This window comes from Bombus impatiens, unplaced genomic scaffold, assembly GCF_000188095.3.
Source record: "Bombus impatiens unplaced genomic scaffold, BIMP_2.2 scf_0418, whole genome shotgun sequence".
NCBI classification, from domain to species: domain Eukaryota; kingdom Metazoa; phylum Arthropoda; class Insecta; order Hymenoptera; family Apidae; genus Bombus; species Bombus impatiens.
Window position 1 is genome coordinate 3,621,314 of NT_176837.1, and position 17,298 is coordinate 3,638,611.

Consider the following 17,298-nt stretch of genomic DNA (forward strand, 5'->3'; position numbering starts at 1 on the left):
TTTGTCATTAGGTGGTATTGACAAAATCCGCAATCACTTAGTTGCCAACCCAATAGATCTTCTGAATCCCCTAAATCCACCACGTACGGATATATGAAACTATAGTGCGGTGCACGCGGTAACTGTACAATTGTGCGCTTTTCGCAAAAAGAAACTTTACTAAATTTAAAAACTCAAAGGATGGACGAACGCGATAGTGGCACGGACACGCGAGCACAAACCGATTGGCTCGTCGATATTGTGCTAGCGGGCACAAAGCGAATTCTTTTCAAGACGATATTGGAATCTCCCAGGCCTATCGAGCTTCCCAACGGCTAAATCACGGCAACGAGACACGTTGATCGATAATGGTTTTCGGTAGCGCGGATTTTCATCGACGCGCGAGCAGCAAACGCATTATACGCGTCAACCTTTGCAAAGCAACACCGATTCGAATCAAGCAATTCCGATCGCTCCTACTACCCAATACTCGTTGTTCTTTTTACTTGCAATTACAGCTACTGTTTCGGTACGTGGATCCGTACAGGCTGTTGAAGTATTGGTTTGGCAACTAAGTGATTGCGGATTTTGTCATTAGATCGTATTGACAAAATCCGCTATCACTTTGTTGTCCACCCAATAATTACTTCAAGAAAAACTCTACACCTTTATTTTTGTATATCCGTTACCTGAAGAGAGCTGCTATGAAGAGAATAGAATTTAGTGAAAAAAATTCAAAATAAAGAGAGGTCCATATTATTATGCCTTTGAATATAAATTTTGATTTGGGTTACAACGTCTAGAAACAAATGAGTTGTAACTAGATTTCTATTGCTATTTCTTGTAGTCTTCAGCTAGAGCTACCAAGATTAACTTTTTGGTGATGTCCTTTGCTATAAATGTATGAACGTGCTGCATATTCAATTCTATTGTATTGTAACATTGAAAGAGTGAGGATCTGGACCAGCATACACTATACCTGTACTTATACCTATACTTATTTCAATATATTTTTCTATTACGAATTCATCCACTCGTTCCTCTATCAGTCAACTTCAACACAAGCGGATACTGATTTTTTTCGCGACAAATTGTTTGCAATTTGTTTATCGCGAATATCTTGACCCTTCTTTGTGTTTCTCTTTTTATTGCTCATAGCCGTATCGACTACGCAGGTTTGCAGGAGTTACAAACAGACGAATCGTTTTCAGTAATTATACAAACTCGTAGTTTTAAGAATATAATTAAAACGAAAATAGAACGATGGTGGAAAATTGTTTCGAATATCATAAAAGGCATTGGATATTTTGTACAAATATTTTGTTCATACCGTGTGCTTTTACGCCTTTTAATCTCCTATAAATGCGTAAAATCTAGTTATCAGTGACGCGAAAGAGTGAGATAATTACACAGTGGATTAAAAATTAACAATATATCTAGATTATGGATGTTGAAATATGTGAGTGAAATATGGGAAATATGAAAATGTAATATGCCAACTTACGCATGATAAGTATATTGAAAATTGTGAAAATATTCTGCAATAACGAAGTCTTCAGTATAAGCGCTCGTTATCAAAAACCAGATATTACAGAAAAAAGAGATGATGGACGTGTACGAAATATAATCTTAACAAAATCTGCGAAAATTGTGTAACGTATGAAATTATGCGAAATAATACACAGATCAATTTAAAAAAAAAGACAAATCAATTTTCTGTAAAATACGCGTTTGTATAAACAACCGAATCCTATTAATAATTCTTCTACTGATTTATAATCTTCAAAATTATTCTTCCTAAAAGTATTTCTATATTTTCGCATAGCATTATCCTCATCGCCGATTATATTAGGTTGTCCGAAAAGTTTCTTTCATTTTATAAAGAAATAATAGACGCGCAATGTTTTTTGTTTTATATTAGTTTATTGAGTTGTGCACGAACATGATAATAGAAATAGAACAAAATGGATCATAATTTAATAAAATGATATAAAACAGAAATTGTTGCTCATCTATTATCACCTTATGAAACGAAAGAAACTTTTCGGACAACCTAATATGATTATATTTATAATATAGTACATCGAATTTCATGTGAAAAATTGCGAATTTTTCAACATGCAAATTTCATGAAGAAACGAAAGAACGAAAGAGCGAGTAATATTCAGGCAATTGTAACAAAAATAACTTGAAGCATCGTGAAAACCGTTCTTCATTCAGTTTACGATGTGGAAAAAAGGCTGCAGTGGAAAAAAATTCATTTTAATGTTTTGTAGCTTTGTCAATGTTTATATTGGACTGCATTTCTTTAAAATTCATTCGTTCGTTTAAAAATTCATTCGTTTAAAATGCTACCAGACTTTACGTTACGCAGGAGAAACGCTCAGGCAATATTTTTAATCACGGTTATAAGTACTTCTTGAAAAGCACAAAATTCAATTCGCTGAAAAGTAGAGAAGTTAAAGTCTTGTCACTACGCCATTCAACCTGCGACTATCGCGTCTACTATTATTGCAATTGCTAATGAATTTTTGAAGATGTTAACTCCCACCGTTTCCTTCCTTTTCGTATATTGTTTAATAACTTTCTAATTAATTCGTGTCGCCTTCCAACGGATAATTTTAATATCGAATTAATCCACTAGCGACGTTAAAATATTTTCACGGATAAAACTCTCAATGTAACAAGAAAATGTCGTCGTGGAACGGCTGAATAGTAGTTGAACTGCCGTGTAGCATAATTATTTTAATATTTAAGAGAAACAGAGTGAGGACGAAGCGATGTTTAATAATTGTCATTGTATCATATCAAATATGTTACTTTTGTTCATTTTGACACTGTAGTTTCATATCCTTATGTACGAAGAAGAACGACGTAAACAGAAATTTGATTTATAAAATCACTTCAAATTTCTCGAATTATTCAGAATCCGTTCACGGATCGAGGAAATTGGTGTAAAGTTTCAAAATTTACAGTAAACAATAACACTTTCGTTACGGCGCAATTTTAAGCGTGTCTCTCTGCGAGTTATTTAGCTTCCTGCGTATAAAATTCTTCAACATTCCAGTTTCGTATTAAAGTATTCGATTTTTTCAATGGCCAGAAAATTTTCCTCGCATTTCATAACTGTTTGCTTAATCGATTCGTGTTATCACATGCCCTTTAATAACCGTCACATTTTTATTGTAGAAGATATTTCGATACGACGCGCACCATTAATGCATATTTGGATAGGTAGAATTTATTGGAAGAAAGAAGAAAAATTGTAAAAATGAAAAAAGTCCGTGTATAATCCCATAAATATCAATAGCTTATGACAAAAATAATATTTTAACAAATATTTTAATAAATAACATACGCGTGTACAAAAAGACGGCCAGTGTCCTACATTTCCGAAATACTCAAAATTGATTCGTAACCTATTTAAAAAATATGCAGGGCTTTGGTCACAAAGTTTTAACATTCATACACATACATGACGCATACATACTCTACTCGACCAAGCTATCGCCCAATATCTAAATTAAACATCCACTCGATTCTTCATTTTCCTTTAAAAGTTAAAGGAAAGGAGGGAGTTTAAAAACCTGGTTCGTCGTTCGTCTTAATTCTAATTTATTTAATTCTTTTTAAATTGACAATTTTCTCACCTGTATGGGACGCACGTAGGATCTGTTATGATTTTATTCTTCATTATTGCACCGGTATATAACAAAATACGATACACAGAGGATCAACGCAAAGTTAATTCGACGTATGAAGAGCCATGCGGCATTAAGGTAATCGTGTTGAAAGCTTTGCAACGCAATGATAACACGTTGCAATCCTACGCAACATGAACAATTTGAATTAAAAGGGGAAACCGCGGTAACTGTGCGAGGAAACACGAGTAGCTGGGCCGAGCTCGCAAAACAGAAGCACAATCTAGCACAGAAGCTCGGATCCACGCGAATCTCGTCTTAAAGCGGTCGACTAGGGCCGCTTCACAGACGTCCTTTTCTGTTATACAACGCGGTACCTTGAAAAGAAGTAGGTTACAGGGTTCACACATAGTCGGGGACAAAACTATGTGGACAAAACTATGTGAATTATATATCTAAATTTTATTTATTATACATTTTATCTTCCATATTATTATACATATACATATTTGTTATACGTTATTTACAATTTAATCTGAATCGAATAGCTTCGATTAAATAGTAAATAATCGAAATGAATATTTACATTTTTATGTAAACAAGCTCTATTTAACAAAACTTCATTGGCATCCATTTTCACTGTCCAGTACGATGAGACCAGGAAAAGAACGAAACACCAAGGTGAACGTGGAAGGATAACGTAGACGTACAGCTCTGATATTCATACGTATAGTTACAAAAGTGAGAAAATCGATATTAGTCGTTAAGCTGCTAGCTATCCTATCCTGCCTCCTCCGATTCATCATCCGTTTCCCTCTGATACACCGGGCCTTGATTTCGTCCTATTCCTTTTTTCGATGCCAACTCCGAAGCGTCCTCCAAATTTCTCGATACATTGTCCGCGATATTCGTCAATATCCGTTTTTTTTTTCTTTTCCTCAGTCCCTTTGAAACTATTCTCTACAGTAACGAAAATATTCTCCGCTCTTTCTATTTCGAGATGTAGGAACGTATGCAATCATGTTAACGTTATTTAGATATCCTACTCACTGTGATGCTCATACGTCGTCGTATGATTCAGAATCTCGTGTTAGTCGGTCCCATGTATCGTACTCGTATCTACGCATACTCAGTCAGTGCGAAAATGAAATTTTCTTATTTTTACACGCGAAAGATTCATTTCATTTATTTCATTAATGAAATCCTCGTGTAATAAAGAATTTAATTATTCGCATTCTTCGATCACGGTATCCATATGTGATTTTTTAAACTTCTATCTTCATGATTTCGACCTCGTGTCCTACAAATATGGAGAACTCTTGTATAATGTAAAAAATTCTTCGTAAATTGGAAGGAGAACGTAACCCAAGGAACCACCAAGTTCGTATATCCTGCGAAGCGTTGTAATATTAGGAAATTCTTCTTAAAAAATCGAAATGTTATATTTATCTACAAAAAGTTGTCTTTTTTTCGAAAAATAGATAGAAACTCAGAATATCACCAGGTATATCAATAAACAATTATCCTCCAATACGGTCGAAAATCTTCCACATAGCTGATACAGCAAATATGTGTAACGTTATAATAACACAAGTTATTTAACAATAATTAACAGTAGATTTCTAGCGGAAAGTTTATGATTTTAATGCACTGTTACAGTTGGAAGAAATTATTCTGGAATTATATTCTACTTGGGTAAAAGATGTACAAAGATTCAATACGAGAGAAAAATTTCGTTCGGTAAAACGGAGAGAAAAGCAAAGTCGTGGGAACGTTGTGGAAACATTTCGTTAATGGGAAAACAGGTAGACGATGTTGGCCAGCAAAAAGAAGGAAATTGCTGTCCAAGATCGATAGTAATGATGGAGCGAAACAGACAGAATTATGACAGCGAATTCTGATTGGATCTCGTTAAAGAAATTCGTGTCAAGAATAACATGTAACAAAGGCGAGACTGTGTATCGAATGTGACTCTTAACTCGTTACATTAATAACGCCTAATGCAACAGTAGCGTGCTAATAATTGTGGACGATGTTTGTTTCCAGGGTTATTCGATACTTAACCATATGTATGATGTGTAGCTTTGAAAGATGTTTCTACAGATTGAAACGTCAAAAGGAAAATATCCGTGCAGAAACGTTTGAGAAATACATGTTTTTCGTGAAGAAAGAAATAAAGCGAAATACTTATTTCGGTGGCTATTAACAATTCTAAACAACACAAAAATGCTAAAATATTGTATCCAGTTGTATTCAAGAAAATAACGATCTTCTTAACCCCTGGTCGGTTAAAGTTACAAAATTCCGAACATACATCCTCTGTGTGCACGTTTTACAAGGGATATTCCGTTTTGAGACGCAATTCTCGGCTTAATGCCGTTTCAAGTTAAACGAGCAACGCATATCGCTACCACGTTGCCATTAAACGACGTATAATTTTGCTTTACCCGGCCTTTGGAAGATCTCGCGAAATGCGCTGCACTCTGCTTGTCTGTTCTTAAAACGATACAATGCATATTACGTATTTGTACGCAACTTGGCATACTGTTAGGAAAGAGATTAAAATTCAGCAACTAAAAATTGTATATGATCTTCCTCTACCGTTCGTAGATTAATGGCCTTAATGCTCGGTTGATGTATCGAACGAACAGCTACGAATATAAATTATACGAAGCAAAAGTTCCATAGAGTATTATTTTACATAATGTAGAGTAATATTTTACATAATAAAGATGCGTGAATAAAAAAATCATTATTTTCAAGAGATCGTACGCTGTTCCTCGTTGTACCGCAATGTGTTATTATGTTTGTAACAATGCATTCCTCAAGCTTAAGAAACGTTTTAGCGATAGTAAATCACGATCGGCTCGAAAGTGATTTAAAAAATACGTCGCAAAATTAATCTATCGGGTTGAATAATAAATTCCTTCGTCTTTCGCTAATGCATTCATTTAAAAAACTATTGTAGAACGTGTTTGATAGATATATAAATTAAATACGTTGAACGTAATTGAATTTATTAAGCCATATATAAGGAAGAATATTTTAAACAAATGGGACGAAAAAGTTACTTGCTGATTAGATAGATTTTTTATAAAAGTGATAGGACTTGACGAATGAACTTATTACTCAAGTTCAACATTTTTGTATGAAGAATCACCTGCTGTCCGATTGTCTGATATTTTGACCCTACTCTGTATAAAAGCAATATCGTCTCAGAACCTATGCTGCGCCTGCTTCGATGAAACGAATGTACGTCATAAAAGTAGCCGAGCCTTTCTTTCAAAATACCCTACGTACTCCTCGATACCGCATTGACCCTATTTCAGACGTGCTCCCTTCCGAACGACGTTCCACGAGGAAACGATATACTTTTCCACGGCAGGCTCCCCCAGGTGTATTAGTATGAAAGCCCCGGTTATCATCACTGAAACATTCCTCACGCGAACAACTTCTGGCCCCTTCGATGATATATGCGCAGGGGTTCTGCAGGGGGCAGAACACCACATGCACAGCCGTCACATGATCCAATTTGAATAATTTGAATAACTTGACACGACAGCAATAGCGTACCACGAATAATTCCTCCGCGATGGACAAGGCAAATTACTTAATTGCATGTCTCGCGATTCTTTTTCTGGAACGGTGGCGGGCGATTGTAAAGCGGACCGACATCATCAGAAAACGTGTGATCTCGTTGGCCGAAAATTTTTAATTAAAATCGGATTCAGTCGCACAACTTTAGATGACTGGGAATGGCTTCGAATCTCGTGCATAGTCCGACGATTAGATTACGGATTCGTATGAATTTGTGGATTCGAAGATACAAAAATACACAGAATTCGCATAAAATGCAAAAATATTTAAGACGTAGTGAGTATAGCTCGTAGCAAACAATTTCAGAAAAAAATATCTGAAATTATATATATATATAACTTCCTATATAAAAATATATAATATTTCATATGTAATATCAAGCAATTTTTAGCGATCAATAAGTTTTTAAAATATTCTATTTTTATTAACAAAAATGTTAAGCTTTAGTAATAAATTCATTCGTCAAGTCCTATCACTTTTATAAAAAATCTATTTAATCAAGAAGTAACTTTTTCGTCCCATTTGTTTAAAATATCCTTCCTTATATATGGCTTAAAAAATTCAATTACGTTCAACTATATTACCTTGATTTTTGTACATAGAACAGTATTTTAGATTTTGAATGAATTTCTGAATTCATTAATCGAATGTAGTTTGTTAGTTTTTTGTAAATGATATTTCAATCTGAATATTGCCAAGCGTTATAATACACACTTATCTCTTTAAAATCATCTTTAACTTTTCTAAATAACATCATTTACATGTTAATTTCAGTACCTACTGTAACGAATCAGCTAATGTTCGACAAATGTAATTGGCAAATATTACTTTATCAGTGGTACTAATTCGAAGTATTATATTTTAATGATAATCGGTGTGACAAGTGTAGCTTCCCTAATCTCGACATACGCATAATCACTCCGTTACAAATTTACGTAATTAAAGCATATTATATATTATTAAAAGTAACATTTGCATGTTCCAACAGTGCTACAAAGCAGAATGAGAGCGAGAATTATTATCGCGAGTGCCTTGTTCATACACGCTTAATTTGCAACAACCATTGTAAGCCTGGCTTACATTAGTTACATTAACCGCTTTGTTACATCAATGAGTTACCGCTCTCCGTAGTAACCACTGCAACATTCTATTTTTGAATTAGGGTTCCAACCGTTTTAATCACCAACCTAACTAGTACTCGTTATCAGTAGCTTATTTACGAATTTAGATGAAAAGCTCCTTTTGTTCTAACCTTTCGTACTCCACTGATGTTGCTGCGACGATATTAATAAATTGAAGATTGTATCTTGTACCGTTTCTAATAATAAAAAAAATTGAGAAAAGGACGAAGATTACTGTATAGGTTTTATTGAAACAAAATAAAAAATTTTCGTTACGTAAAGAAAAATATCAGAAACGTTACTTTGCTCTACTTGTATATTCTAGTGCAACTTCTTCATCGAATATCTCTCTGGAAAACGTCAGTCTATCGACGCGATTTAATTAAGAACCATATTCCACCGAAGGAAAAAAGAGGTAACAGTATTTTTTTCCAGATAAAAGAAGTAAGGAAAAATAAACGGTGTTTTTCATCTGTCGGAAAATTGGCAAATAGAAGGTAGTTAATCTTTGTAGAAAAATTCTGTTTGAGGGGTAGGTTCAAGTAAAAAAAGCTGTTTTCTTAATATAAAAATCAGTGAGTCACCAAAGACATGTATATGACTTTTGAAAAGTATAAAACAATAGAAATGCTAAGATAGGATGTAGCAATAGAAACGTAAAGCAGAAAGTATTATTTAAGGATTTTGTTTTTGCAACAAATATTTACGTTGCAAGAATTATAATTCTGTGTAGTACACGGCACGAATGCTGTTAATTTGTAACGTTAATTTTTGCAATAAACGTGTAAAAGCTTTTGTAAGAAGGACCGAAGTACGACAAATCGAATTGCAGATTTCTGCATAGACGCTCAGTAAGTGATGTAGCCAGGATATTGATCAGACCAAGGGATACAGGTCGGTATAGAACACGCCATCTGTGCGAAGAGAATTCAACTTCCTAGCAAGCGCAATAAATCTTCTGTAAACAACGATAGAACTATCGATCCTAACTAATAATTTAAATACATTTAACCTACGTTTTGATAATTATTTTTATCATTTCAGAAATTTTAGATATGCATTATACTTTCTACCATATTTTTTGTGCGAACTAAAGTTATGCTTAATTTTAATTTTAATTTTGATAATTAAAGAAAATTGTTCTTTTAGCGACACTTTTAAAATACAATAAAGGAGGATACACATTTTTACGAAGGATACAAGAAATATCTTCGATGTTTCTAGTGTTAAGTTATTCTAACATCTTTTCCTAATCTTTCCAAATAATAGCTTGTCTAACATTTCTTTGTTTTTCACTTCTTTTTGTAATTGCAGTTAGGAAAGGGGAACAAGATGTTTCAGTTGCGCGGAATATATGTTTCATACATTTGTATAAACAAACTGATGGATAAAATACGATGTGTATTTCCCATGCTTCGTGAAATACTCTATTCGCGCGATCAATCTTACGAAGTATACCATATTCCATGATATTTATTAACTGACAACAAAGATCGATGTGGTAACGTTCAGGGAAGATAATATAGGAAGCGGGACCAATATACTACCATTAATCCGCCTTTGACATATCACCACGCAAGACAGCATCCAAACGAAGCTGCTTGAAATAACGTGTCCTATTAAATTATTAATGTTTATGTAAGTTCACACTTTTACGAGAGCGACTGAAAAAATAGTATCTGACCGAACCACCCTCTAGATTCTAAATATTTCGATGAATATCTTGCTTTGATCGTTTCATATATTTCTCTGTAACTATTATTGTACGTCCTTGCACGCTTAAATTTTTCAGAAATGCATAAACATCCGTCGTCTATTCATTATTCACGGTATTCATTTATTATTCATTATTTTTTGCATAATGTCTTCCAACGTGAAAAATTCGGTTAATCGATGGAGAAACGACTCTTGAAGGAAAAAGATCGTACACGTAGAAAAAATTATTCATCGTGGAATATCCACGGTCAATGTTTATGTATTAAAATCATGACGCAGGCGAAAACTGCTGATTCATTTCGACTAAAAAGTATTACATTTTAAATAAATGCAGGCTTCTGTGCCACTCGGTTTACAAACTTTTAACCAGGTATATCGTGTGTCATTTCAGTATATAAAATATTTAGTTAGTTCACATTTTTCTACTACGAAACGTCGAAACTTAAAAGGTCCTATTGAAATATGCTTTCTCCTACTTCACGTAGAGAAATTTCGAAATCCATATATATTTGTACCACTCATAGATATTCAGAAACTTGAATTATTTTATAGTAACAATATATATATATATGACTGTTACCAAAACGTACGATATAAGCTAAAGACAAAAGCGATAACGTATATTGCATACAGTAACAATAGTCATCGATAAAACGAATAACGATACGAAATATCAAAAGCATCAAAAACATCGAACAATGTATATATATAAAATTGATAGGTACTTACACAGAGAAGTGGTATAGGAAGCACTTCCAGCCAGTGGGACGCTCCAGGAAGTTGTAAACTTGGCCCTGAAAGGTCGCCTTCCCAGCACGCCGATGTTCCTTCACGTGATAACGACCCTCCCACGTGTTACGTTCGCCACCGGTGTTTGCACCCAACAGTAATCGTGGATCAACACCTGAACATTCGTGAAATTTCGTTGAATACTCCAAACACCGATAAAAGTACGGAAATTTGAAGATTTTTCGTCAGGAATTTCAAGTAACATTCCACGAAGCATTGAATTTCCGCGAAGCTAAAGGATAGATAGGATGACTGTAAAAACGTTAGACTAGATCTATTACGTATAGTATAACGTAAAGGTTTATCGTTACATCATCTGCGTACCAAATATTTTATTTTCATTTTTATTTTCATTAGAATATTTCATTTTAGTGTAATGTTAGCGTCGTTTCTTTTAGAGTTTTTTTTGAAGGATGTAATATTTTTTAATGAAATTCATTCCGAAGATATTTTACTTTTCGTATTTTCACATATATTTTCTTTATTCATTGAAACTTAATTAATACGAAATATGGTAATTTTATATGATTTAAGATTTCAGTTATCAGCAAACGAATGCAATAGGAATTAAATATAAAAATGACATCAGAATTTTTAATTCAGAGTTTTTAACTTAAATACGTATACGAGTATTGCAAAATTTTGAAAAATCTACACGCATGCAAAGATAAATTCTTCCTGTTAGATACTATCAAATAAATATTAACAACGTAGAAGCATATATTTATGACACATGACAATAAATGCATATTTTGGTTACGTAATACATTACATACAAGTATATACACACATATAGATATTTTCGATTCAGTCTGATAAAAATAAGTAACTTTAAAAGTTAATTTCAATCCACCAGGTGCACAGACGTCCACAACAATTTGTCGAGGAATTGTTCGAGAAAGTTTAATATCAATAAGTTTGCAAATAGCGCGATAGAAGTTTATACATATATGTATATAGTACTCTCACATAGACTAATCGACACTGGTTATGCATAGTAAAATAATTTATAGACACTGAGCTTTATAATTTTATTTACACGCGAAGCACATTAAAAGAGAACATTATCAGATACTGTTATATGATTTCAAGCTTAAACCCCAATTAACGTTGTTAAGAGTATCAGATCGTAGCATAATAAATATCAGGCTTTCAGTTATTTTAAAGTCATAAAACTTTCAATAATTATTTTCATTCGTGTATTATCCTGTTCGAAAAGCTTCGGTCAACTATTTTCTTCACTGATTCAATAATATTCTCAAAGCAATTGTACGTTCTACATTTTGCAAGCAGCGATTTGACAAGTTGAATCACCAATATTTTTTACAAATATCAATTTGATCAAATTGCACCGAACCGATACAGCAACAGAAATCGAAAGAACTTGCACAATTATTTTAAAAAGTATATTGTTTCGGATGGTCCTTTGTTTGATTAAAAATGTTCGTTTTAAAGCTAGTTGTACCTATTTCCGCATACCATTCGTCTCAAAACGCATTTTGTTTATGCATTTATGGAAAATATAGAATGATATATTTTAAATCGAAGCATCCAAAGGCTTTGTTTCTTAGGTTTCACCTTTTTAGTTTCTTTTACTTCTTTAGTGCATTGATAAAATTAAGAATTTGCATAAATGTCCGCCATCTGTTTATTATGCAACAATCAAATATTTGATTCAAGGCTTAGGGGAAACACAAGTAGATTATTGTTAATTAGTTTATTCGTCCGAAGATCCTGTTACTTGGTTAAAGCATGAGCCTTCAATACGCTAAATTATTCATTCATACCAGGAATTACGTACACGGTGTAGCTTAGAACGCATCTCCGTATTATACATCCATCCCGTATACATATAATCTGCATAGAGATCGTATTATGTTATATAATCGCATAAACTATTTACCATTTGTCAAAGCCTCAGATGTTCCGCGAAGCTGCTGCAAAAGCACATCGCGAAGCCCATATATGAAATAGAAACGCGTTCAATGCAATCGAATCTCTTTGATAACTCACAGCTATGATTTCGTTCGATAAAGATAGTATAAAATAAAACCCGTATTTAATTAAAATACTTAAATCGAATTTTATTATTTGCTATCATCCTCGTCGATTCTTAATAGTAAATCTTGTATTTACTAGAGCTATATCATTTAAGTAAGATTGATATTATCTTATAAACGCTCCTATTCCGAAGGTATTGTTATTATTTCCATCGTTTTCGCAATCGATCGCAAAAATTTCCCTGTGCAACGTACAGCACTGCACACTCGCGGCAGCAGTTACAAAACATCGAACTTCATATTACCGATGAACTATAATACAAGTTACGTTCAAGTCGATTAATACGTAATTATCTGTTATCCACTGACGCTTCGTTCCATAGGATTTATTCGTTTATTTATTAAACAAAGTCGTACAAATGAAATTTTCCAATTCCTTTTGATGATATACATATCTTTAAATAACAAAGAGAGACGCGTTTATCACTCAAATACAATCGATATTCCATCAGAATGTAAAATAAAATTTATGCAAAATTCTTATTGAGTAACCCAAGAATGAAATGCTTTATTACATAAGAAATTTACAAATTTGCCAATTGCAATAATGAAATTCTATCGCCAATCAAACAGCAAATTGCTCGAAACTTTTTCAATTAAAATTCGGTTTGCTAATTCAACTTACGTTTCTTATCAAAAAATAAATTATTTTTTATCGAGTGCGACAAAGAGACGCCTGTTCGATCGAATGGATTGTCATCTGACGAGATAAAAATTTGTGGCTGCTACGGGACAGAATTGACGAGGGAGAGACGCACGATTGCACGAGCGGTTCGATCCGCGCCTTTTTATCCGCCACTCTTTCATTAAAAACTGTCGAGTGCGCCCACGAAAAAACCACAGCAAGCTGAACACGAACCACAGGTTCCGAGTAATCCAATTATTTGGCGAGTAAATATCGGCCACGCATGAACTTGAAGCGGACAGAAACAACCTGATGCGGAATTAAAGCATGTCACCCATAAGGAAATACGATATTCTCAGGGGATATTTGTAATTAATGCTATTCGACCCACGAGTCGAACAATTTCGAGCGATTTCTTTTTCAGGATACTATCGACTCGATTCAGTTTAACGTCACAATGACTACAGAAGGTATTAATTTTTTATGTCCTCTTGCCTGATTATAATACGGCATATTTTATTAGTTCTTCTTCTCCGTAATAAGTTGAATACTTGAGACATTGAATAATTAGTTTAAAACGGGAATTAATCTGTATATAGAACGACATATAACTGTATCTGAACTTTTAAACAATCGTTGACTTAAAAAATTCAGGAGATCATGAAACTTTGGCATCGTGCCATTTAAGAAATTTAAGTACACCGAAGGCGTAGAAGATTGCGATGTAAATAAAATCTTCAACTAATTACATCTTGTTCGAGACGATAAGATCAATTTTTCCTTCAAGCGTAATTTGCAAAAGACAATATGTTTTACGTGCACTACGTATACAATGATGAAACTGAACTAAACACACGACAAAGAGTTAGATTTTCAAATGAAGTATTTAAAATACTGAAAATCCGATATATCGTTACTTACAGTGGCAAGTAATTTAACAAAATTTTTCTGCCAATAGTTCGCACCATTTTCCAAGTATATCGTTCTTTTTCGATAAATTCTTTACCGTCTACCATTATTTTTATATTAATCCGAATATAATATTCGTTTTTAATACCTTATCGCGTATATAATAAATTATTTATCAAGCTTATATTATTTGTACTGCAGAGCAGATATCGGTGTATCCAAAAATACATTCGATACAATCATGAATTTATCTACCTTTGATCTAGCGCTTTACTAACTTTTTTCTCACACTATCGCTTAGCAACCTGACTGTAACCAGGACCTCACCCCTGAAACGCTTCCGCTTACAGGATATGACGTCATCTACCCTTCCATTACGAACTGAAAGTAAGCCGATCCTTCGCAGTCAATATTTAAGCTGTATCTACATACGCCACTGGTGTCCGAGAAATCCCAACAATTCTTCACATTTCACCAACTTACTTTACATTAAAATTTGAAGGAAGAATAATTTCTTATCCAGAAATACTATAGCACGGTGCATGTTTGTTTCATTTATTTCTGATTATGAATCTTCTCGATTTATATATTAAGAAGCGTTTAATTTATAAAAAGAAACGATTATAATCGACCATTATGCAAAGTAACATGTATGGACGAAAAACGATAATAGTTGAAGTGGATCTCACTTCTAGGAAAACTCTACATCTTCTCTGGTATTTAGTTTTTGGCACAACGATTTTCTTCACAGCAGCTTCTTTCGTCTCTGTTATATTGGGTTGGCAACTATTCCATTACCACCTTTTATCAACCCAGTTGATACTGGGTTGTCAGTTGACAACCCAGTACCGCGGAAAGATCGCCGACATACAGACAATGTCGACGATAAAGTTCAAATGCCGACAAGCCGAAAGAGTGGGAAAATTTCAATAGGTCTAACGGCCATCAATACATTTCGGCACCGCAGCAGTTGATATTCAGTTAGCCACCAGAAAGTCAAGAGTCAAAAGTCGTTAATCGAGAATTGTGATATCGCGCTACTGCATTAAGTTCGCGTTAAATAATCATCGTTTATCTGTTTAATTCTCTGTAATAAATCAATTTATCAATACATTATCATGTAGAACAGAAACCACTGGAAATCCTAATTTCTAACATTTCTGGTAAAGAAATCCTATAATACATTCATCCACGCGTTTGCTTTCTTTATTCCGAGATATAAAACTTCAACAATAATACAAAATACAAGACCATAAATTTCAAAGGTCCACGAAACACACAAAAATTAACACTTTAACGACCAATAGCCTATTAATCGGTTTCTGTCGCCGACGCTCACCGACCGATAGCCTATTAATCGGCTTTTTGTCTTCGACAATCTTTCTCATTATTTGAGCAGTAATTTGTTATTTAGTACTAAGGTATCTTGCTCAGTTGCGTTAGTTGCATTGCTTTGTAAGCTCCCCACAGTTTTATACCAATTTGAACAACTTACCATTCGTGACGAACGAAAAGAATGGTATTGGAGAGTCTAAATCGAAACAGAGCCGACGGCAGGGAGAATGTGCTGAGCCTGAGCTGCCGGTCGGACGTGCGTATACTGTTGAACAGCTAGCGGTCAGTAAAGTGTTAAGAAGGTGAAGAAGCTCAAATTCCAATGAACAAGGTTACCATCTAATGTCGATTGCCATCTAACAAACCGGGTCGTGAAACTCTCAACACATTATGATATTAAAGGTAAATAAATATCGCAATATTCAAGTGCATCAAAGGGGAACAATAATCGTGAATAACCTCACCTCCGCTAAAAGTATCATTGTTGTCGGACTGCAGCGTAGCACTCGTGTCGGATAAGGGCGATGGTGCTGGCCTTAAATCCGACGGTGGTTCCAATCTCAGTAAATCACTTCCGCCATCTCCACCGCCTCCGTTTCCTTTTCCGACCTGTACAATCGTCACGTTCAGAGGTCCCCGGTTACCTGTCGTAAAACAGAGAAACTGCTATGAGGCTCGGACACCAAAAATACATCGTCTAGATGTTTGCAACGACGGTGCTCGCTGGTACTACTTCCGGCCAATTCGTCGACCAATGTATTGCATGTTTACCAACTAACTTGCAAATTGGAGCTTGCATTAATCCATCAAGACGGTTTCATTTGTAGTTTTTTTTTCTTCGATCAATTTATATAATCCTTTTCTTTTTACATTTTTTTTATCTTCTACTATATACTACTCTCTAAACACTAAAAAGTATTTAATAAAGCTCTTTGTATTACTTTATAAATTACTTCCTATTACTTTATAAATTTTTATTACATTCTCGACTATGCGTGTGACTTTATAAATGATTATCGTGTAATCCACGGAAGCATAAAACGATGGAGAAATGATGAAAGCTGTATGTATTGTAAGTGTAAGAAGAACTAGGGATATTACAAAATTATTAGAAATATAATCGGTATATACAAATTTTATCATTATCAAGACAATCACTAACAAGTTTCTTTCTTTCATATATGCATGCGTAATAGTAGAACGAAGCATATATATCTTTTTATTCCATCTAGAATTTCCATCTCAAATAATCCAGCGATAATTAACCAAGAGTAAATTACTCGTTCGATAAATGGAAAAAGAATACAACTTCGTGTATGCTGAAGTTACATATAGTTTCTCGGGAAATTATTATAGCCAGAGGCCATTTTTTCGATCGATACTGACGCTGTAGACGCGATAATTAATTACCACGAGCTCAACTAAAAATACAATTACGTTAATGCGGTATGTTACATCTATATGCATGCAATTTTCTATAGAAAATGTTTCATTCTTCCTCTGCGGTATGTGAAGCGCGCACACAA

General features: G+C 34.1%; 1 protein-coding gene across 2 annotated transcripts in view; it reads right to left on the reverse strand.

The window, feature by feature from the left end:
- Positions 1-17,298, reverse strand: part of LOC100741745 (potassium voltage-gated channel subfamily KQT member 1) — a 137,881-nt gene that overhangs the window by 95,042 nt on the left and 25,541 nt on the right. For both annotated transcript variants that reach the window (XM_033321265.1, XM_024368308.2), the window contains exons 3-4: positions 16,237-16,416; positions 10,784-10,958 (exon numbers count right to left, since the gene is read on the reverse strand). In XM_033321265.1, coding sequence (XP_033177156.1) covers positions 10,784-10,958; positions 16,237-16,416 — 355 coding nt within the window. The remainder of the gene's footprint in view (positions 1-10,783; positions 10,959-16,236; positions 16,417-17,298) is intronic.